The sequence below is a fragment of the Neomonachus schauinslandi genome, chromosome 13 (assembly GCF_002201575.2).
Source record: "Neomonachus schauinslandi chromosome 13, ASM220157v2, whole genome shotgun sequence".
Lineage (NCBI taxonomy): Eukaryota > Metazoa > Chordata > Mammalia > Carnivora > Phocidae > Neomonachus > Neomonachus schauinslandi.
This window is the reverse complement of record NC_058415.1, coordinates 67,234,329-67,257,346: the sequence shown is the minus strand read 5'-3', so window position 1 is coordinate 67,257,346 and position 23,018 is coordinate 67,234,329. Positions and strand designations below refer to the sequence as shown.

Here is a 23,018-nt window from a genome sequence, read left to right as displayed (position 1 = left end):
GCAAAGCTAACTATATAAATAACTCCCACTTCTGTACATTGTATACAATTATCATACAAAATGCATACAAAATGCATTCAAAGTTCTTCCCTCATTGATATAATGTGTACCTGCTACTCACTAGAGGTTTGGAGATACAATTAAGGAAACCTAAGACAATATATCTGTGGTAAGATATGAAGGCACAAACAGAGTAGGAAATGTGAGATTATTTTCAGAAAAGCCAATGTTTTAAATATACTAATTTAAAGAAATAATCCAAATTTGCCTTTTTAGCTTCACAGCTGTAAGTACTAAAAAGGCAAGTGTATTTTTGAGAGCTAAAACCACGGTAGCCTGCTATCAATCTATGAAGCTGAGAGAACCTATGAGTGGGGATTCGACAATGAACTCTCATCTTTAGCTTCTGGTAAAGCAGAATGACTGAAAAACTGGGTGGCTTCACCTTATGGTTTTGATTCTCCAAAGCTGGAAGGTTGGATCAAGACATCAATCTGGCATCACCCTATCATCTTAACAAAACAAATACACTTAAGAGCTGATTTTGGTTTCATGTAGGGCTCAGGTCTCACTCAGTCCCAACAGATTTGCCAGGCCTGATTCTATCTATAACTCAGAAACAACAGACAAATCAGCAGAAGTCCCCAAATAAGGCATGAGAAAAAAACCTATGGAAATTCAGAGGAAGGGGAGATTATTTCCAGTTAGAGGTACTGAGGAGCAACATCAAAAAAAGACAACTCAATGCCCTTGAATGGGCAGAACTGGGACATGTGATGATGTATAACTTGGTACTACTTAGTGATTAAACTCTTGGTCTCAAATGAAGTTGCAAAAGACTGGGTATCTAAATGCAATGTGGTATCTTGGGTTAGACCCTAAAACAGAAAAAAGAATTGAGGAAGCCCATATAACTTTAAAGAGTCCTAAGGAGTCAAAGGAAAAAGTAGAGACGGAGGAATAAAATCTTGAACTTTACTGGTATTAGGAACATTGCCCACTTACCCTTTCTACTTCTTAAACAGCACAAACAATAATAATTCCATTTCTGGGAATCTAGTCAAGGAAACTCCTTAATAAGGCTTTTACTTTATGTAAAAAAGATGTTCATAGAATTTTTAATAAGAAAAAAATCAGGAACAGTCTAAAGAGAAAAATAGTTAAGCAAAAACTATTATCAGGCCTTTCTCCATATTCCTACCAAGTCTACCTAACAAACTTCTCTATTTTTAAGCCACACTTCCTTGCTGTTGCTTCTAGACAGACTTTGATTTGGTAGCTCAATTATATATAACACATACTTCAATTACTATACTACTGATAAAGTACTTCAATAATTTGTTTCATGGTCCTCATTATGAGAACTTTGAGAGCAGAACCTAAGTATGTTCACGTGAGAATCCTTAGCACACAGGGTTAGTAAATAGGCTCTGCAGAAATGAAACGTTACATTATATAGGAGGCACACCTGGACAGGAGTCCCACAGAGAACAAATCCAAATTTTCTGAAGATCTGTACAATAAGCAGAAACTACAAATATCAGAAGATATAAGGAACCACTAGTAGCCCAGAGGGTAGCATATTTCCTATTAGAGGTTAGAGAGGTAGCTGTATTACCCTGATAATATCACTGAGTAGAAGAGCTATTTTCATAGAAGGAATATTAACAACATGATAGATCATGGTGACACTAACATTGTGTTTTATCTAAGAATCCAGGCTCTAAAGTGATATGGCCCCCCGTCTGAATTTTAGCTCTGCCTTAATTTCCACATCTATAGAATGAAGGTGACAAAATTAAGATCTCTCTCATAAGCTTGTGCAGATTAAATGAGATGATGCATACAAAAGCTTGGCACAGTGCCTGGCACACAGCAAATATTCAAAGTTAATTTTTATTATTGCCTCTCAAACTTCTGGCCTCTACTTACATCAGCTGATTCAGATGGCAAGGAAAGAAAGAATCCCAAGAAACCTGGGCAGCATCTGTAGGAACTGTGACGTGATGGAATAAAACATCACATCCTGGTGGCACAGTTCACTTTTTATTGCTAGTGACTGGACTCTGGAGAAGAAAAATAAGTATAAAAAATTCAGAGCCCACTGGTGTAACTAATCCAAGTTACCACTGTGTTGAAGGTACCATGCTTTGTGTCAGAGTAACACAGTAGCAGTAATAGTAGTAATAATACTGTCATGATAGTAGCAGCAGTAGTTAACGTTCACAGAGCACTTCCTATGTGCCAGCTACTGTTTTAAATGCATTTCATGTATTAACTCATTCAACCTATTAAGTCTTAGAAATAAGCACTTAGGCTGACGAGTCCAACAGCTCTGGAGTTAAATCATGGTCCTGCCAGTAATAAGCAAGTTACCTCACTTCTCTGAGCATTAGTTTTCTCCTAACTGGGAGTGAGTGAGCACACCTAACCCACAGGCATAATGTGAGGACTGTCTGAGATAACAAACGTAAAGTACCTATCATGTGCCAGATAACCAGCTGATACCCTCGTAGCTGTGTCTTTATTATTGCTGCTAATATTATTATTACATCTGAGGACCAAAAACATCATTCTGCAGGCATGCAGAGTAAAGTTTCAAAAGGGGGAACTCTTTTCTTCCTTCCTGAGTTCCTCTTAGCCTTTTTCTTTCCCCAAATGGTAAGCATCTATATTATTAAGCTTTTCTCAGAATAAACTATACATGAATACAAAGTAAAATATTATACAGATAAAAAGACCTTTAGAGTAGCTTTAAAAGGTTTCTTTTCCCCCCTCTAGGAACACTAGTGGTGAAAATACTATATTTCCTTCAAGTAAATAGTGCTGAAAAGAATGAAAATGGCATATGGCTGGGGGAATCTTCCAAAGAAACTACTCTACACAGCCATCCCCTGTTCTTTTCTCTGCCTTTTAAGGTCACAGTAACAGGATAGAAAATCTGGGACTCACACCATCTGTCCAGACAGTTCTATCACTGCTCATTTCTCTTGTTAAATAATTAGAACACTTCACACTTCCCAAACACTGCTACAATAAAGAGCAGTTAAAGCAGAATGATAGAAGCTCTTTCTATGCAGAAATGTAGTGGTTAGAAATGAACCATTCTTTTGAAGTTTGTGGGTTTCAGATCACGTCAGTGAGAAGAAAGAAATTCAAGTCTTAGAAGGAAATTTAAGAATAAAAGAATTATAATACTGGCTCTAGAAAGTATCTTTCTTAGAAAAAAGGTGACATCCTCGTATGACTTCTCTAAGAACAGATTTGGCAGTTTAATATTGAGTTAATTATATATGTATCTAATCTGTAATTTTCTCATAAGACTATGAAGAGAGATCATTTTCTTTACCCTTGTCCTACTAGTATAGTAATAGTAATAGCAGCTAATAATTACTTGGCACTCAGGACATCTTTAATTCTCTTCAAAACCTTTTTTTGTATTAACTCACTTAATCCTTAAAGCCATTCTATGTAGCAATTTCTATTATTATTCCCATTTTACACTTGAGGAGACTTAGGCGGAGAGGTTAAATAACTTGCCCAAGGTAAAATAGCTGGTAAAGTATAAAGCTGGGGTTCAAAAGCAAGTTGACTGGCTCCATCCCTTTAATTTCTGTGCTACACTATCTTACAGTTTTTAAAGAAGCCTCTAAATTATACATTAAATTCAGCTTTTTTTGTGGGTTTTTTTTAAAGGTTTATTTATTTAATTTAGAGAGAGAGTGAGAGAGAGCGAGCACAAGAGGGAGGGGAAGAGGGAGTGGGACAGAGAATCCCAGACAGACTCCATGCCAAGTACGGAGCCTGACACAGGACTCTATCTCATGACCTGAGCTGAAACCAAGAGTTGGATACTCAACCAACTGAGCCACCCAGGCACCACCAAATTCAGTTTCTTTATTATATCTGAATAAACAAATTATAGCTGAATGTCATAAACACTTATCCCCATTCACCTAGTCACAGGGAGAATGTCAATTATATATTCATTAACTTAATTTCTGTCTTATATTCAGAGCTTACCCAGCATGAATGTGTTGTTGTCATAAAGCAAAATAATTTTTATATTAAAGAAAAGTTTCAAGAATATCCTCTGGGGTCAATGTCAGTTTGGGGATACTTTATAACTAGAAAAAGGTTTGGATTACTCTCAAACCTCCAGAATTTACCTTACATGAAGACTCCTTGCCTTCAAATAAAGATTCAGCAATACCAAGAGGGTGTGTCAATGTACCCAGGAGAAACCAGTCTGAATATGGCATTTCTCTTCTGTGTCACAGAATTCTCCCCACTCTGCCCAATGGCCCAAATTTATGATAGAAGCTCCAATCTCAGCTAGTTAGTGAGTCAAATTTAAGCTTCTGGTCACATAACTACCATAATAATGACAGTAATAATAATAATCACTTTAGTAATCATAATAACAACAATGATAACCATCATTTACTGATAATGAATGCTAAGCATTATGTCAGGTGCCTCATATCGTCAGGTGTATCAGGGAGACAGTGGGGAGTAGTGGTTAAGGGACAGGCTGCTGTCTGAGTCCTTTCATTACTTGCTGTGTGGTCTTGAACAAACTACTTACATGCTCAGCACCTCACAGAATACCTGTCTCCTAAGATTGTTTTGACGATTAGATGTGTTAACACATGCAAAATGTTCATAACAGTCAAACGCATAGTAGTGCTACCCAAACTTAACAGACTAGGAGATTAATGTTCAGAGAAAAGCTAAAGGCCACAAATAGGTTAGGGTGCAGCCAAGGTCCCCCAGGTCTGCCTTGACTCCAAAGCCCATGCTCTTTGGGTTCTCATTCCCATTCCTTTGCCTCTCCTTCTCTCTCTCTCTCTGAATTGAGAATAGGTCAACTGCTTCATAAAGGAGAGCATTGTTACTCTAATGTCATTTTTGTCTTTTCTCATCAGATAGTTTTACTGTAGCAGCATTAAAAAAAATGTTAAAAATGTCAATCTAACATACTGCACTCCATCAATTCCGAGACATTTCCCCCCACCCAAATTTTTCCATCTGTGAATCATGTGTCTTAGAATTATAATTGACAGTATTTTTCCTTTCTGAGTAGCACATAAAATAATGGTGCATCTTACAATCCATACTATCTTACATTTGACAAAATATGGTAGCTGTTAAGCTCAATGAGTATGCTTTCAGGATCAGCCCTCAGTCATTGTTGAAGGCTCATTCCTGAGCTTGCCGAGCATTTGTGGCCTCAGACCAGTTCAGTTCCAGTGTCCTCACTTAATCTTCACTTCACCCTGTCTCCTTCTTACTGACCCTTATCCATTTCCATCAAATTAACAAGCTCCTGTAACTCTAACAGCCAATCAGTATTTTGGCTAAGGCTCTGGGCTTGGTTTTTGTGTTCCTTGTTTTGGTTTTCCCTTTCTGATGACTCAAGGGCTTCTAATCATAATGACTCTTTGGACTGAAGTCCCAGGGGCACTTCCTCCTCTTACACTGTCCTTATAAGTAGTCCATACTTTCCAAACACAATTGGGCTTTATGGGTAAACTGAGGAAGTTAGCTAAGAGTGAAGCTGTGACAGTCTTTCGTTTGTTTTTCATTTTCAGTTACTTACTATTTCTACCTTCTGAAATTATTTCTCTAGCCCCTTTTATAAGTACTTATCTGATTCATACTTAAATTTTTTTCCCGTTTTGGCCTGAGTGCCTCCATTCCACATATGGTCAGTCTCTTCATAGAAGAAAAAAATGTCGAGTTTTATATCATCTTTTCCTTGGAAAGATAGTTCCAAGCTGTCCTCTACCTAGGAGGAAGACAAAAACCATCACAGACTGAAACGAAGGAAATATATTTTCTTAAAAAAAAAAAAAAAAAGATTTTGTTTTATAGAGAAAGAATACTGATTCTAAGATAATATATTTTTTCAAACTGGAACATCTCTTAAATTGGGATTTATCAATAGCGTGCCAAGATTTGATTTCTTTTTTAAATGCATATAAAATAATGTTGCTTCTGATAATTAATGAAAACTCAGAGTAAATGATTTACAGTAGCTCAATTACCACTCTGCAGAACATTCTGTTCCTGAGCCCCTTTCTGACTAAAGAAGGAAAGGAACCAAAGAAAAATGATTCCCTTTAATAATCAAGAAAAACTATTAGGAAATAAGTCTCTCATCTCAATCAATAATAAGTACTTAAATAAATGTGGCATCATAGAAACCCATCTATGTAGCATAAATTATATTATGTATATGAAAAAAGAAAAAACAAAAGTTAAAGATACAAAGAATTCTGAGAACATTTCCCTAAAGAAACTTAACCTACAAATAATTATGTTCTCATTAGACTTGGTGCCTCTGTCTTGTTATAGCACTAATCACATAATTACTATGTGCTTTTTTTTTTTTTCCCAATTAGACAGTGAACTCCTCAAAGAAAAGTACTGTAACTTATTTATCTTTGTGTCCCAGGTGCAGAGTGCAGTGCCAGGCAGAAAGTGAGTGTAGAGTAAACATTTGTTGCATGCCTAGAGTTCTACTGCTTTGACTCTGACCTCTGGAAAATATTTTATTAAATATTTTTTATAAACTGGAATAATTAGGATAAAGAAATTTTTCAGTGACTAAACATACTTCTACTCACTTTCCAGGACAACACCTCACTGGGAACAATCAAATTAAGAGTAAGATGTTGTTTGGGGGAAAAAAAAAAGAGTAAGATGTTTGCAAGGAATCATGGGCTTAGGGCATAGAAATCAAATTGTCTAAAAGGAGATTTCATTTAAGTCATGATGACCTATTCCTAGTTGAACTCAGAAAATTGCTATGACCCAGAACATGTGAAATAAATAAGAAATTCAAGTACTATTTGAAATGATTCTATATTTCTAACCCTTAGCCACCAAAGGACCGTTTCATGTTGATAATGACAGGATGCCTACGTGAATATGAAATTAAGTGACTTATGAGAAACAATATAATTTCAGGTGGGGTAGGTGAGATTCTTAATAATTGTATTAATTTTACATTACATGGTATACTAATTACATTATATTGTTATCTAACATAATGGCAATAAATTCACCTGCAAGAGTTCAAGATCCTTTTCTCCTCCTCATTGTCAAAAGAAAGCCAGATTTTCTAGTTTCCTTAAATAGTGCAAAAGTCACATAACAAGCTTCTGCTAAGCTCAGCCTGGCCAGTACTGAGTGATACACATGTAACATTCTTAACCATCTCTGAGTTGTTTAATATAAACTTTACTTTTGAGACATGGTACTTATGAAGTAAAGCAGATTTTTACTACTGACCTTCCCAAATTTGTGTTTGAGTGGAAGTCCTACATCCTGAAATGCTGAAATAATATCAGATTTATAATCTTGTATAAAAATTCCTAGGTCAACATCTTTACTATAAGGAATAATGTTGCATTGCCGATACCACCCTAAAAATAAAAAAGAAACAAGAAAACTTTTTAAAAACTTAAGTTTGGAAAAAATTAGTCACTATTGTATGCTCTTTGTAAGAGTGGATTTTATTTCTTAAGATTAGACTTACAGTGCTTTACCAAAAATATTTTTAAAAAATTAAATCCCGGGGCGCCTGGGTGGCTTAGTCGTTAAGCATCTGCCTTCGGCTCGGGTCATGATCCCGGGGTCCTGGGATCGAGCCCCGCATCGGGCTCCCTGTTCCGCGGGAAGCCTGCCTCTCCCTCTCCCATTCCCCCTGCTTGTATTCCCTCTCTCGCTGTGTCTCTCTCTGTCAAATAAATAAATAAAATCTTTAAAAAAAAAAAAAATTTAAATCCCAAACTAAAATCTGTGGTTATAAGAAGCCATCTGTTGAAGAACCTTTCTTTCCTTTTTTTTCTTTCCTTCATTTTTACTGCTCTGAGCACTCAGCATCCTCAAAAACTTTCATGATGTATTTTAATTTCTAAATAAGCCATTAGCTTTAATAATGTTAACTGGGCCAGGCCGCCAGGGTGGCCCAGTTGGTTGGGTATTTCAGCTCAGGATATGATCTCAGGGCTGTGGTACTGAGCCCTGCATCAGGCTCCGCGCTCCATGCAGAGTCTGCTTGTTCCTCTCCCTCTGCTCCTCCCCTGCATTCTCTCTCTCCTCTCTCAAATAAATAAATAAATAAATAAATAAAATCTTTAAAAAAAAATAATGTTAACTGGGCCATCCATTTAAAAAAATTAAGTTACTTTTGAGAATGTTTGATCATAAACCTCTAATGATGAAGGCGGCCTTTAAGGTATGCTAAAAAATATAATTTAATTCTTTTGCTTAACCAATATCCCCTTCCTGAGAAATAATTTATAGAACAGCTCTGAACAGCTCGTGTCTGATGGCTCATATATTTATTTATTTCAGAGAAAGAGAGCGTGAAAGTGTGCAGGGAGGAGGGGAGAAGGGAGGGGGAGAGAGAAACTCAAGCAGACTCCCCATGGAGCATGGAGCCCAACGAAAGGCTCGATCTCAGGATCCTGAGATCACGACGTGAGCTGAAACCAAGAGTCGGTCGCTTAACCGACTGCACCACAAGGTGCCCCTGATGGGTCATATAAAAAAGAGAAGTATCATCCTCAATTTTCAGCACATTGTCAACATCAAAAGATATTTCTAGGTATATTTACTATGTACCTACTTCTCAATTAGGTGCTCTACTACTGTTCTAAAAAACCAAAATCTATACCATAATACTACTAAGGGCTCTTGGGTCTCCCCTGTATCCTTCTAATTCTTTCATCCAAATTATTCAGAAAGTATATAAATGTCTATGATTGTCTTTATAGGCACTGCTATTGGGCAACACTGTTTGGCATTCTAAACTTTAATTTCATTGTAACACAGATGTTTAGAAGTCCAGGATGGCATCTCATCTCTAGCTTGAGAAAATTCTACACTCCACATCTATCAGAGAATCATAAACTATTAAAAATGGAAGGCTCCTTGGGGCACCTGGGTGGCTCAGTTGGTTAAGCATCTGACTCTTGATATCAGCTTAAGTCTTGATCTCAGGGTTGTGAGTTCAAGCCCTGCATTGGACTCCATGCTGGGTATGGAGCCTACTTAAAAAAAAATGGAAGGCTCCTGAAATAACATCTAATTCAACTCCTTCATTTTGCTCTTAAATGAAGAAAACCATGGGGCTAAAAATGTATAATAAAACATGACAAGTAATTAAGAAGTATTTCTGATGACATAGTTTTATAACACAATCTTACTTCAAAAAGTTAAACCTTAAAGCATATATCATATACATGTGTGAGATGTGTTCTTTTTTTCTTGGCTTACTCTACCTAAAAGCTCTGTGACAATAAGAACCACATGAATTTCCACAAAGCCTAATAAATAGGATAACCATATATCCCAGTTTACATCTGTCATATCAACATAATTACTAATGGTACTCCTTTTCACTCTTAAAAGTCTCTCGAATTGGACAACAAATTATATTGTAACACTATAAAAACAGAAGCAGAATTAATTTTTGTACAAATAAAGTTTTAATCAAGAAAGAATACAGTTATGACCAACTATAGTTATTAACAAAAGGGCATAAAAACAACAGAATTTAGATTCTTAATAATTCTAAATTCCAAGAAGTCTGATCTAATGTATAGCGGAAGGAGATCCAAAAATCTTTCTCTGATGCTAATAACAACTTGCATAAGGACTCTAGAAAAGTGTACATTTCCCCACCTCAGGATGAATGGAATGTGGTAAGGCAGTGATGTAACCAGTGAGAGTATCAGTGACCTGGAAGAGACTTGTAGAAAGACCTTATGGAACTCCCTTCAGTCTTTTTCTCGTTTGCGTAAGTAAATGTGTAAGTAAGTAAAGAAATAGAATAGAGGTTTTTTGGGGGTTTATTATTTTTTTTTAAAGGCAGAACAATCTTTGGGACAGAAATAATAAAATGCTAATCCAAGGATTGCCTGAAGATCAAATATAGTCTACATGTTCTGATATAAATTTTATACATGACTTACAGTTTTTGGTAAACACAACATGGCCTTCCTAACTCTCTTGTATGTTTCTGAAATTAATTTCTTTAAAGAAATCAAGAAATTCCTGCTCTGTGCACTACATTTATTCTGTCTATAAATATGACACTTCAAATATCATTGATGTTTTGTCATCTCAAGCAGTTATCCCTAAAGCCAAAGAGGATGAAATGACAAAAAGACAAATGTAAAGCAATAAGAATTTTACCTAGACAAGTTCCACTGCTCAGCCAGAACCGTACTCCCAATTTCTTTAATGTTTTGGCTGCCAGTTGCAATAATTCCTTTGCATTCTTCCGAAAGGCCATAGCTTCCACAGTGTTATCATCAAGGTACTGCTACAGATACAACAAATACTCAGCTATTACAGCCATTTCTAAATTGCTAGAAATATTTCTGTGACATCTAAATTAAATCTGAAAATTAACCCCATATTATACATTTTTCTATTATAAAAAAATCAAGTTTCAGAGTTCCTTGTTAGTTGCTCATTTATAAGACTACAGGAACAGATTCTAGAAAAAGACAAGTTAAAGGGGAAGGAGTATAACCAGGATTCCCAAAGGATGAGACTTCCACTTTTATCAACTCCCTTCACATCACAATTGAGCAGATTGGGCAGTTAGGAGAAAAGAAGACTAATTCTGAGAAGCTATAAGCATATCTGAGCCAAAAGCACTTAGTGACATTTTCATGATTCACTGATTCAGTTGGTCTTTAGAGACTACAGGGCATAATAAAAAGAGCCTGGGATTTTGGTTCAGATTATCTGTGTTCAAGTCCAGCCCCATTTCTTCTTAGCTGTGATGCTGGGCGTATCACCTCAGGAGAGCACAAGCTCCACGAGGAAAGTGACTTCATTTTATCACTTTATCTCTAGAGCCCAGCACAGCACCTGAACATCTGCGGAATGAGTGAGAGAGTGAAAGAACAAAGCTCTCTTAGATATGGTTTCCTCATCAGGCACTAAAGGATACTAATTACACTTTGCAGGACTGCTGTGAAGACTTAATGACACAATGGATTACAGAAAAATGCCTCATAAATATGAAGTTCTAGACAAATATTATCATTATCATTTACCTAGTCATGCTTTTCTAATTTTCTCCATTTTTAGGGTGTTCTAGACTGAGGAAAACACTATAAATTCTTCAGTGATGCTTCGTTACCTATGGGTCAAAATCTAAACTTCTTTGCATAGGAGACAAGGACATTTGTGTTGGGGTCCCTGACTACTGGTCCAGCCTCACCGCCCCTCTCCTCACACTTCATAATACAGCAATAACCTCTAACTCCCCAAATACACCATGACTTTTCAAGCCTCTGTGCCTTTATACGTGTTTCCTTTCTCGGAAATGCTCCTGACTAACAAAATCTTTCAGGTCTCAGTTCTACCTTTTGAAAAACATTCCCTAATTTTTCTAGGAAGATGTATTTATTCTCCCAGTGCTACCCTTTTGTTCAACATTTAGGGAGCAAAGAATAATATTTGTCCTAGATATAGACAAAGACAAATGAAAGAATCTGTCCAATGAGTTTATAATAGTTACCATGTGTATACACTTTCACTATAATTATTATCATTTTAATTCACATTATTGGTTTTACTTAGGTTTCCTCCACTAGGCTGTAAAGACAGTTCCTTGAGGGCGTGTACTAAACCTCTGCATCACTGTATGTAACAATTTAGAATGGCGCCTGACACATAATATGTGAGTATCACATATAGTGGTGAATGGGTAAATGAATAAATGACCAAGCCCCTCCTGTACTAGGCCCTGCCTATAATATCCAAAATATCCTGTCATTCTTTTACAATACAGCAGGAGAAAATATAGCTGCTGGAGGGACTCTAAGGATCTTAAGAAAAAAGTATCCCTAGGAAGAAAGTGGGATCCCAGAAGATAAGTTGCCTTCTCTACACATACAAATTATACAGGATCCCTTCAAGATGAAAACATTCTCAGAGCTACAGCTTCTCTGAGAACACATGATTGGAATGGGAGGCACATGTTCTTATCCTTGGTGTGATGGAAAATACTGGAGATGCAAGACTTAGTCTATGCTCAGCCAATAATGACTGTGTAGCACACTGAAACCTCAATTTTTTTATTTGTTAAAAGCAAATACTTGCCTAATTTCAAAAAGTGACTGAAAGGGTCAAATTAAGTACAGACATGAAACTCTGTGCTTGATAAAGACATTACTCTGATAGTTATGTCCTACTGAGGCTGCCCCTGCATGGACATACTCTCACCTCTGACATACCTTTCCTAGCACGACACTCCCAGAAATTCCATTTCTTAGAATTGACCCCATATGTATTAAAGTATATACACCTATAAACCTTTTGCATCTGTTAGGGATTTTTAAAATTATAGTATGCATGTTTTTTCTACTTAAAGATGTCTTATATCGGGCGCCTGGGTGGCTCAGTTGGTTAAGCGACTGCCTTCGGCTCAGGTCATGATCCTGGAGTCCCTGGATCGAGTCCCGCATCGGGCTCCCTGCTCGGCAGGGAGTCTGCTTCTCCCTCTGACCCTCCCCCCTCTTATGTGCTCTCTCTCATTCTCTCTCTCTCAAATAAATAAATAAAATCTTTAAAAAAAAAAAAAGATGTCTTATATCAATCTTGGGCTTATCACGCCTCTAGAAAAAGACAAAATCCTAATTTAAATATCATGTCCATTTGATCTTTGTTATTCAGGTAACCTTTCCCCAGGCTTCCCCCAAAATACAGATGGAAAATAACGTGACATTTATTTTATAGATGAGGAAATTAAGACTTAGAAATTTGTCCAAAGTCTCAGAAAAAAATTAGTAAAAGAAGGAGGATAATATAGCTTTGTAGATATCCCTAGGCCAGGTGTCCAGATAGTTCCATATTTCCCTCTGGTTTTTCACTAGAATTCAACAGACTGGACTGAAAGTCATTAATTATTTTTTGATGGTTACTGCTGAAACAAAATCAAGTTCAGGAAAATGTATATTATCCTACTTCTAAACTTCTTGGTAGATTGAGAAAATAAAAGTAAATAAAGTAAGTCAAGAGAGCATTTCCTCTTCTCCTCCTCCTCCCTTCCTGAACTATTCAATACTAGAACTATTAGGTAAGGCAGAGCAAGAAAAGGCACATGGGTGGCCTGGTATGGGTATCAGAGCCTGAGGAAGTGATGAGGGAATCCACATGGAGGGGACAGCCCCTCCATGTCCAGTGTGGGGAGTCAGAGCCCGAGTAGTTTGAGAAGTGTGTCCATAGATGGGGGCAGCACAGGGGGAGATTAGCAACATTCAAGCAGGGTGAGGACAGCAACCATGTGGGAGAGGGGACAGAAGCAACGACAGGAGATTGAACAAATAAGCAAATGTATTAAGAATAATAGGAGTCAAGTTTCTCACTGTTTGAGAAGGGAGTCACAAATAAGGAAATAAACCCTATGCTGTTTAACTGAAACATAAATTAGTTGGACTGGCAATATCTATGTAAATTCATGGATCTTGATAGATAGACGGATACAGAAATAAACACACACACACAGTCACTGAGAGGGCCTGTGTGCAACAAAACCCAAGTAGCAAAGAGCACACCTGGCATCCAAACCTTGGCTTCTAAAAGGAACCAGGACTTAGAGAAATGACTGATTCCAGTGTTGTCTCAGGGAAATTACAAGATGAACCTAGAGCATCTTGTTCCAAAAAGCAAAAAAGTACTCAAAAAATGATGAAGACATGTCAAAAAGACATGTAAGCCATCATGAAGAGGTTCCCACTGGCCAAATAGAGAATAATTTGAGGATCAAAGTAAATAATGAAAATAAAGGGGGCTCCTGGCTGGCTCAGTCAGAAGCGCATGCGACTCTTGATCTCTAGGTTATGAGTTCAAGCCCCACATTAGGTGTAGAGATTACTAAAAAAATATGAATTAATTTTTAAAAAAGAAAATAATGGACTATAACTTATTGAATAAAATAGGAAATCATGAGTTCATACTGATGTAAACAAATAAATTGAAAGATTGATAAGGATGTTGACAATTATTTTTTAAGAGAGAGAGAGTGCAGAAGTAGTGGAGGGGCAGAGAAGGGGTAGAGGGAGAGAGAAAATCTTTTTTTTTTTTTTTTAAAGATTTTATTTATTTATTTGAGACAGAGAGAATGAGAGAGACAGAGAGCACATGAGAGGGGGGAGGGCCAGAGGGAGAAGCAGGCTCCCCGCCGAGCAGGGAGCCTGATGCGGGACTCGATCCCGGGACTCCAGGATCATGACCTGAGCCGAAGGCAGTCGCTTAACCAACTGAGCCACCCAGGCGCCCAAGAGAGAGAAAATCTTAAGCAGGCTCCATGCCCAGTGCAGAGCCTGATGTGGGGCCCAATCTCATGACCCTGAAATCATGACCTGAGCTGAAATCAAGAGTCTGACTCTTCACCAACTAGGCTACCCAGGAGCCTCAGGATATTGACAATATCTACCTGGTGTTAAGGTACCTTTGGGGCACCTGGGTGGCTCAGTCAGTTGAGCTTCTGACTGATTTTGGCTCAGGTCATTACCTCATGGCTCATGAGATCAAGCCCCACAACGGGCTCTGTACTCAGCAGGGAGTCTGCATGGGATTCTCTCTCTTCCTCTGCCCCTCCTCCACACCTCATGCACGCTCTCTCTCTCAAATAAATAAGTAAATAAACCTTTAAAAAAAGATTCATACCAAATTTCTATTAGTTACAAAGGAAAAAAAAGAAACTTTAGAGGGGTGAAGCTAGGATACCACTTTAATCAAGTGATCAATGTGAATATCAGCGGTAATGGGACAAATCACAACCATGCAGCACCTGATAGGATGTAATGAGAAAAACATAGAATCACTTCTGTATTATTCCTACTACAGGTGTATTACCTGAATCTAACATGAGGAAAAACCAGACAAACCTCAAACAGGGACAATTTACAAAATATCTGGCCTGTAATTTTCAAAAGCATCAAAGTCATAAAAGTTAAAAAAAAGACTATGAAATCATTCCAGACTGGAGGAAACTAAAGAGAGAAAAATTAAATACAGGAGTGCCTGGGTGGCTCAGTCAGTTAGGCGACTGACTTGATCTAGGCTCAGGTCATGATCTCAGGGTCGTTAGATCAAGTGCTGGGTTGGGCTCCATGCTCAGTGCAGTGTCTGCTTGGGATTCTCTTTCTCCCTCTCTCTTTACCCCTCCCCCGACTCACATTCTCTCTCTCTCCCTAAAATAAAAAAAAATCTTTAAAAAAATAGAGGGAAAAAGAAATATTAAATACAACATGTGATTCTAAATCCTTTTATCATATTTTACTCTGAACTGGATCCTTTTATTATAAAGGCCATTACTGAGACAATTAGCAAAACTTGAATGGGGTTAAATAGTGATACTCTATGTGTTAACTTCCTGATTTTTTTATTAAGACAATGTAGACAATGTCCTTGTTTTGGGAAAATACTAAATTATTTGAGGTTGTGGGATACACAGTCAACAACTTACTCCCAAATGGTTTAGGAAAAAATTACTTGTATTTCATTTATAACTTTCCTGAAAGTTCGAGAATGTTTCCAAAAAAATATTAGAAACAGAAAGTTAGAAGTTTGTTTTATGAGCTCTATTAGATTAGTTCATTGCTTGTTTTACACCAGGCATTATATTTCAGACTGTTTGGCGCCATCAAGTGTTCAAAGTGATGTATGCTCACTTCAATTTGAAAACTGAAACTCCTGGTACTTTTAAATGATGAAGAATGAAACATTTAAGAGAATAAGTAAAAAGAGTTATCAACCTAATTAGGCACCCTACATCAGTAATATCAATACAACAGCAAAAGAGAAAAGCAAATTAGAAATCACAAGTATACCCTGCTTCAAGTGAAGGACACACATGATCCTACTATAAATATAAACCTCCAGACAGGATTACAGTCTCCAGTGTGATGGTACTTTAAACACCAAAACTACAAGGCTATATATGATAAGCCCTCTGAGCATCTGTCATTCGCATCCTTTACTCAAATGCTGGTTGAGTGCTTGACTGAAAATTTCAAAAGCAATAATAAAAATACAGAATTAAAAAATTTGATACTATCCTAATGCTGTATCAATATTTTGAAACATTGTATATTTTATACTGCTTTCTCACAAAGATCAACAAAATGAGTCTGGGGAAATGCTTGCTAGGTAATGGAGTAGTCCTAATAAGTATCCTTAAAAAAAATAATTTGATTCAGATGAGCACCTTATTCTCCATACATTTTTCCATAATTCTAGGATCTTTTCTTTGTGCCAGATGCTGTTCTAGATACTGGGGCTACAGAGGTGAATAAAGTAAGATGCCTGCCATCAATAAGTTCACATCATCTAGTAGGGGGACAAGACCTACATTCACAATTCACTGTGATAAGAGCTCTGACGGAGGCAGCAACCAGAACAAACTCCCTTAAGGCCAGAAGAGTGAGTGGTCAAGTCCAAGCACCAGGCTGCATCGTCTCTGCGTCTTGTTATTACCACGTGATAAATGAGGATCAGCGCTTGCCTATGAGAGTAGGCCCATCCATAGATGCAGTTTGCCAGCTTTTCATCCATGAGGCTGACTGGGTATGTTTCACAGCTCCACAATCACAGATTTAAGGGGACTGGGCTGGGAAGACCCACCAGGGAGGCTGGCAGGCCTCGGTCCAGGGGAATAACACAGCCTACTAGAAAAACCTTGCATTTGCGGGTGTGGGGCACTTGGCCAGTGATGATACGGCTGGTATTTCATTTCCTCATTCCATTCCTGTCCATGTGTCTACAGTTTTCTTGGAAGGGAATCCCAGAAAATAAAGGGCAAGTGGAAGGATTAGGGTACCAAAACCCCACCATAAATCTGTTTTTACTGTATTTCTGTTTCAAGTCATACCTTAGAGCTAAACCTTGATGTCTCTCAAAATCATCTTTACATCCCCAGGGTCAGGAGAGTTCCTGGGAAACAGGCTTTCAATGAATGTTTATTGAATTGAAAGCTACAGCAGCAGAATAAAGTAAAGTTCAAAAAGCACTGGTCTCTGTGTAGCATTTACCTTCAAAAACCTTCATAAACACAAAAAATTCATATTCATTTCATTCCATGAAATCTTTTCCAAATCTACATGGTCTATCTTCTACAGCGGCTTCATCCTAACTGGGGTGCTTCAAGAACACACCACCTTTGATAAAGCATATGGTGTATCCTAACTGAAAGCAGAGGCCAGTGCTAAACCTACCAAAAGTCTATTCAAATAAAACAATGTCTCCATAAACATCACACCATTCAACTAGGGAAGAAATAGTTTCTTAAGGTTAATGTTTAATCTACTTTAGGGCACCTGGATGGCTCAGTCGGTGAAGCGCCTGCCTTCAGCTCAGGTCAGGATCCCGGGGTCCTGGGATTGAGTCCCGCATCAGGCTCCCTGCTCAGGAGGGAGTCTGCTTCTCCCTCTGCCCCTCCCCCTGCTCATGCTCACGCTCTCTCTCTCTCAAAAATAAATAAAAAATCTTTAATCTACTTTTAAAAAATTAAAACAATCTAGAAGAAAACAGACGAATCGAAAAAGATGTTTTCTTACTGATTTTCTGTAAGTCCCTTCATTTCCTCCCCCGAAATATTAAAAATAAACACATCTCTTTTTACAAAGTACAACACTTGATTATTTCTAACCTGAAAGAATGCTCGAGCTTCTTTATACCTACACTCAATAAACCTAGAGTGTGGTATTTCTTCTAGAAAGTGCACTGGATCTTTCGGGATGAAAACTTCTAGTCCATCAACAGTAATTTGTTGCAACTCTGGCCTGAAAACAAAAGTTAAGATTTATTACAAGGACTTAACCCAGAAAACTGGCAGCCTCTTCAAAATATACAACATAAGTAAAACAGCTAAACATCAAGCATATTTTCCTCAGTTACCTCTGAGATCACTTTTTAAGATCTACTCTCTCAGCAACTTTCAAATATACAATTCAGCACTGTTATCTATAGTCACCACACTGTACATTATATCCCCAGAACTTATTTGTAACTGGAAGTTTGTACCTTTTGACCATGTTTACTATGTAAGCATATATCCATCAACATACTTTCTCCTGTGCTTGCACTTTTTATAAATATAATGAAGAGCTGTATTATTTATGTCTTGCTTCTGTCACTCAACATTGTAGGATTCATCTATATTGTTACACAGAGCACTAATTCATTCACTTCCATGCTCTACAATATTTCATTGTATGAATATACGATGTTTGGCAGCATTGAAAACAATGTTGTTATGAACATTCTTATATATATTTCCTGATGCACATGTCCCTGAACTTCTTCCTGTTGAATATTTACATTTCAAAACTGATTTGTGTGAATTACATATTAGATTTAATTACTAAGTGTAAACAAAGAGTAAGAATTCATGACTGGACAATAGAGGTTTCAGAACTCGTCTTTAGATCCTGAATTTACCTGTCAAAAGCTCCAGGATAACGACCAAACTGTAACTTTCGAAAAGGAACAAATTTCCTATCCATGTGTCCTTTGAGTCGTAAATGGCCATGCCAGAGGTAGTTGCCATTCCTCTCATGAAAGACCACCAAGTGGATGGCATGATTGGCCAATCTGCAGACGTAGTGCAGGGGAATTTCAGTTCCAGAAAGGGAGTCTATCCCATCTAGCCGGGGATCTTTGCTCTCAATCTTTAGGCATTGAAATCCCGTATTTTCAGCTATCCGGAACCAGCCTTCCTAAAACAAAAGAAACATCAAGCTTAAATATTTAAAACCAAATACTGGTAGCAAAACTAAAGTGATTCTTACACTGAATTAAGCCATACATATTTTTGCTAATCTGCTCTTTGCCCAAAGATTTCAAACTAAGGGTGGCAAGGGGGAAGGTGGTGGTGGGAGAATAAAGAAGAATACCAAAAAGGGAAACTACGTAGCTTGGTGGACATGTTCAAAGACTCTCTTTATGCAAATTAATACCAATTTCTTCCTTGAAAAGAAAATGCTCAGGTTAGTGTTCTCTGGTTAGTATCTATACTAATAATAACCATAACAAAAAATAAACACCTAAAATGAAGGGATTTAGAAAAATAAAAGTAGCAGGGAGCAAACAACTAAACAAAAACCAAAAAACATGAAAATCTACAGAGCGAAAAAGACAAAACTGCACCCATGAAACAAGAATCCTATTATTAAGAGTACACAAAATTTTTAGAAAAATATAAAATTTTTGAGCAAGAATATGAGGAAAATCAATGACACTGTTAAAGATTTTGCCTAAAAGTAGAACAGTTAGAAAAAAGAGATGAAAAATCATTGAGCAAAGATAAGAAAATGAGAGAATTCTGGAAGTCCAACATCCCAGTAATAAAATGGTCTTTCTTTCAGAAAGAAAAAAACACTTTTAATTAATACTATCCTGGGGGGACGGCAGTCCTACTTAAATCAGTAACACAAGAAAAAGAAGGTCTAAGGGTCGGAAAGGAAGAGACTAAAATGTCTTTTTGTGCAGAAAATACAATCATCTACATTCAAAGAAAGAGAAAAAGAAAGAGGGGGAATGGGAATGAGGAAAGGAGAATGGGAGGAAGAAACTTTGGAGTTTATCTATACAGTGCAGAGTTCAGAACAGTAGCTGGGAAATAGCATCAATACACAAAAATCAACAGCATTCTCATTACCTATAACAATGAACTGGAGAAGGAAGAGGAAAAATATCCACATTATCCACTGCCCCCACCCCTCACACACAAACATACACACAAAACTGTAAGGTAGCATGGAATAAATCTTATCAAAAATGTGTAAAATATGGAGCACCTGAGTGGCTCAGCTGGTCAAGTGTCTGCCTCTTGGTTTTGGCTCAGGTTACGATCTTAGGGTTGTGGGACTGAGGCCCACGTTGGGCTCCACACTCAGTGCGGAGTCTCCTTGAGATGCTCTCTTTCCCTCTCCCTCTGCCCCTCCCTCCACTTGTGCATGCTCTTGCAATAAATAAATAAATAAATAAATAAATAAATAAATAAAATCTTTTAAAAAAATGTACAAAATCTGTTAGAAAAATTACAATATTTTGTTAAAGCTCATTAAAGGACACCTGAATGAAAGGAGGTATATTTATGTTCATGGTTAAAAAATCTTAATATTTTAACAATGTCAAGAAACCTCTCATGTTTTTGCTTTCTCAGACTAGCCTGGATAATGAAAGACACATGGCCCAGGCACCTCCACTGCCCATCTGACAGCCAGCCATCCTGAAGAAGTACAGCTGCCTAGCTGACTGGAAACTGAGCTTAGCTGAGATTAGAAGAACTGCCCAGCTAAATGCTACCCAAATCACTGTCACAGAATCATGAGCTACACAAATGGTTGTCATTTAAGCCACTACATTTTAGGGTGATTTGTTACACAGTAGAAGCTAACTGCTATATAAGTCAGATTAGAAACCAAATATGCAGGTAAAAAGAAACATTTTCAGATATGCAAGGTTTCAACCTCCCATTCACACTTTCTCTGAGGGGAATTCCTAAAATGTTGTGAAGGGGAGTTACAGAACAGTATCTGCACAGCAGATCAGTCTGTATTAAGGCAAAAAGACCCAGAGTTCTAGGAGGGATGTCTCCAAGGGCAAAAAAGTGGAACTGAGAGATTACCCAGTATGTTAGACCCTACTGGCAGTGTCATGTTTCTGTTACAGAGTTTATACACAGATTATTAATAGAAACATAGAAAACTAGTTAACAGAAAAGGAGGAAAAAAGAGCAACTAATGAATTGTTGAACACAACAAAAACTTACGATGTACTATATGCTGGCAAACTGAACATAATGGAAAATAAAAAAAAAAGAGTTGCATGAGAAAAGGAATATAATGAGATTAAATGAGGTAGCATCCAAGTGCTACCTCATAAGGTCAACACTACTGGTTTAATACAAAATGTGATATAGTCATTTTAGGATGATAATGGCAGAAGAGATTGTGTGTGTATATAGGAAGACAAAATAGATATGAGCTAAATTCTCATAATTTATAAACTAAATTAGGAATATTAAAATATGAAAATTTAATTTAAAATTTTTAATATGAAATATTAAAACATGAAATATTTTATGAAATATTAAATATGGAATATTAAAAATAGAAGCGGAAACATTTCATTTATAAATGAGAAAATAAACAAGGTAGAAAGATTTGAGAGTGGTTGACTCTAGGAGTAGAAATAAGGGATGAGGAGAGAAGAGCAGATATTGCTCTTTTTCCTTATGAGTTCTGTATTACTATCTGACTTTTAAAACTTAGGACTGGTATTATTTTAATTAAAAATATAAAAACCAAATTTAAAATACCACATCCTAACTTCTCCACAAGTTTAAATATTTTAAAAAGATAAAATTGGGAAGAAAGAAAAAAATATGCCAACAAAAATCATGTACTTATATGTACACTTTGTCTGTCTCATCACTTGTATCACTGCCTGGAAAAAACCAACTGTAGGCCAGAAAAAAGTCAAAGCTGAGTCTCTTGACGCCCTGTGTAAGAGCCCGAGGCAATCAAGGAAACATGCCGCTTATACTGCCTTCCCATCGCCACCCTGGAGCACAAGCCTACCTACCAGTGGTCAACACAACCAGAACAGATCCCACTGCACAGCTGGTGCACATCTATCACAGGTGGCTGACTAACTACTTAAGTTCATTTAATCTAATGCTGATTTTCTCACCCTTATTTGAATAACTCCAGTGAAACTGGGTAGTTAGAGGTATTCCAAAAAAAGAAGTAAGCAAATTTTTGGCATGTTTGGTCGACTTTTGCTTGTAACCATTAAACAGGATGGAAATATAAGTTTGAATTTTTGGATACACTTAAGCAGCCCTCCATTTGAGTACCAAACAAGTACTGCATCCTTACAGAATGGAAAGAGTAGTGCTATAGACTAGTGATACTGCCCTCACATACCTTATGTGGCAGATACTGAATATTCATTACCAGATCCCTTCCTACTTGCCTGCCTACACTGATGGAAATCCTAAATACCTGTCTTTTTAGCTCCCTTTACAACAAGAAGACATAGGAGTCTAATTCTGGACAGTGGGTATAGGCAGTTTATCAGAGCTTTTGAGAAAAATTTTTGCTTCAAAGAATGAATAGCGTCACCATCCCTTCCTCTCATATGCCTGCCTTAAACATGGATGTGATGCGTGGGAACTATGACAGCTAACTTGTAATGACGAGAAAAATGAAGAAAGAACTTCAGTGATGCCATCCTGACATCAGTGGGCAGCTAAACTAATACCAATGGCACCAATCTTTCAACCGCTTGTTACACAAGAAAAATAAGTCCCCTATTTGCTTAAGCCACTATTAAGTGTCTTCTGTTACTTATTGCTGAAAATATTCCCAATACAATTTATAAAAAGCTTTAAAGATTTTTGAAATGTTTTACTTTTCAAACTGGTTTAACCCCACACTATTTTGTAAAAGACACATTCTGTTATCTGAAAGTGAATCATCTTACCTCATTCTTCCACAGGTGATACCGCAGGGCAAATGCAGTAAAGTCTCTTGGAACACAGAAAAACTTGCATTCTGAAGTGGAGCCATGAGAAGTATTTTTGACTTGTTCAAAGTCTTTATTAATCAATTCCAGAATCAAAGGATCAATAAGGAACACTGGTACATTTTGGCTGGATGTTAGCATAATAAATTTTTTAACTGCACGCTGTTTGAGAGGAAAAGAATCCCCTTAATTCTTCTAAACCAATACAACAATCTACCTTATTAAATTTTTATTCATTAATTTTATAAGAATATATATGTTTCACTCAGTAGATTCATAATATAAGGTAAAATATGCTATAGCAAAAACATATGCAACACACTATAGAGAATAGTAAGCTACTAATTAACTGTACATCCAAAGAATAACAAAATCTTCACAGAGGAAGTCGTATCTGAAATGAAAACTCTGGGCTTACAAATTATTCCCTAGGTATTAACTAA

The 23,018-nt window shown here is 37.1% G+C and overlaps 1 protein-coding gene across 1 annotated transcript in view; it reads right to left on the bottom strand.

Annotated features, from left to right (window-relative positions):
• FKTN (fukutin) overlaps positions 1-23,018 on the bottom strand; it is a 65,326-nt gene that overhangs the window by 11,941 nt on the left and 30,367 nt on the right. Inside the window, exons 5-10 of the mRNA XM_021691473.1 lie at positions 22,534-22,737; positions 18,481-18,758; positions 17,690-17,822; positions 10,213-10,342; positions 7,300-7,433; positions 5,664-5,791 (exon numbers count right to left, since the gene is read on the bottom strand). Coding sequence (XP_021547148.1) covers positions 5,664-5,791; positions 7,300-7,433; positions 10,213-10,342; positions 17,690-17,822; positions 18,481-18,758; positions 22,534-22,737 — 1,007 coding nt within the window. The remainder of the gene's footprint in view (positions 1-5,663; positions 5,792-7,299; positions 7,434-10,212; positions 10,343-17,689; positions 17,823-18,480; positions 18,759-22,533; positions 22,738-23,018) is intronic.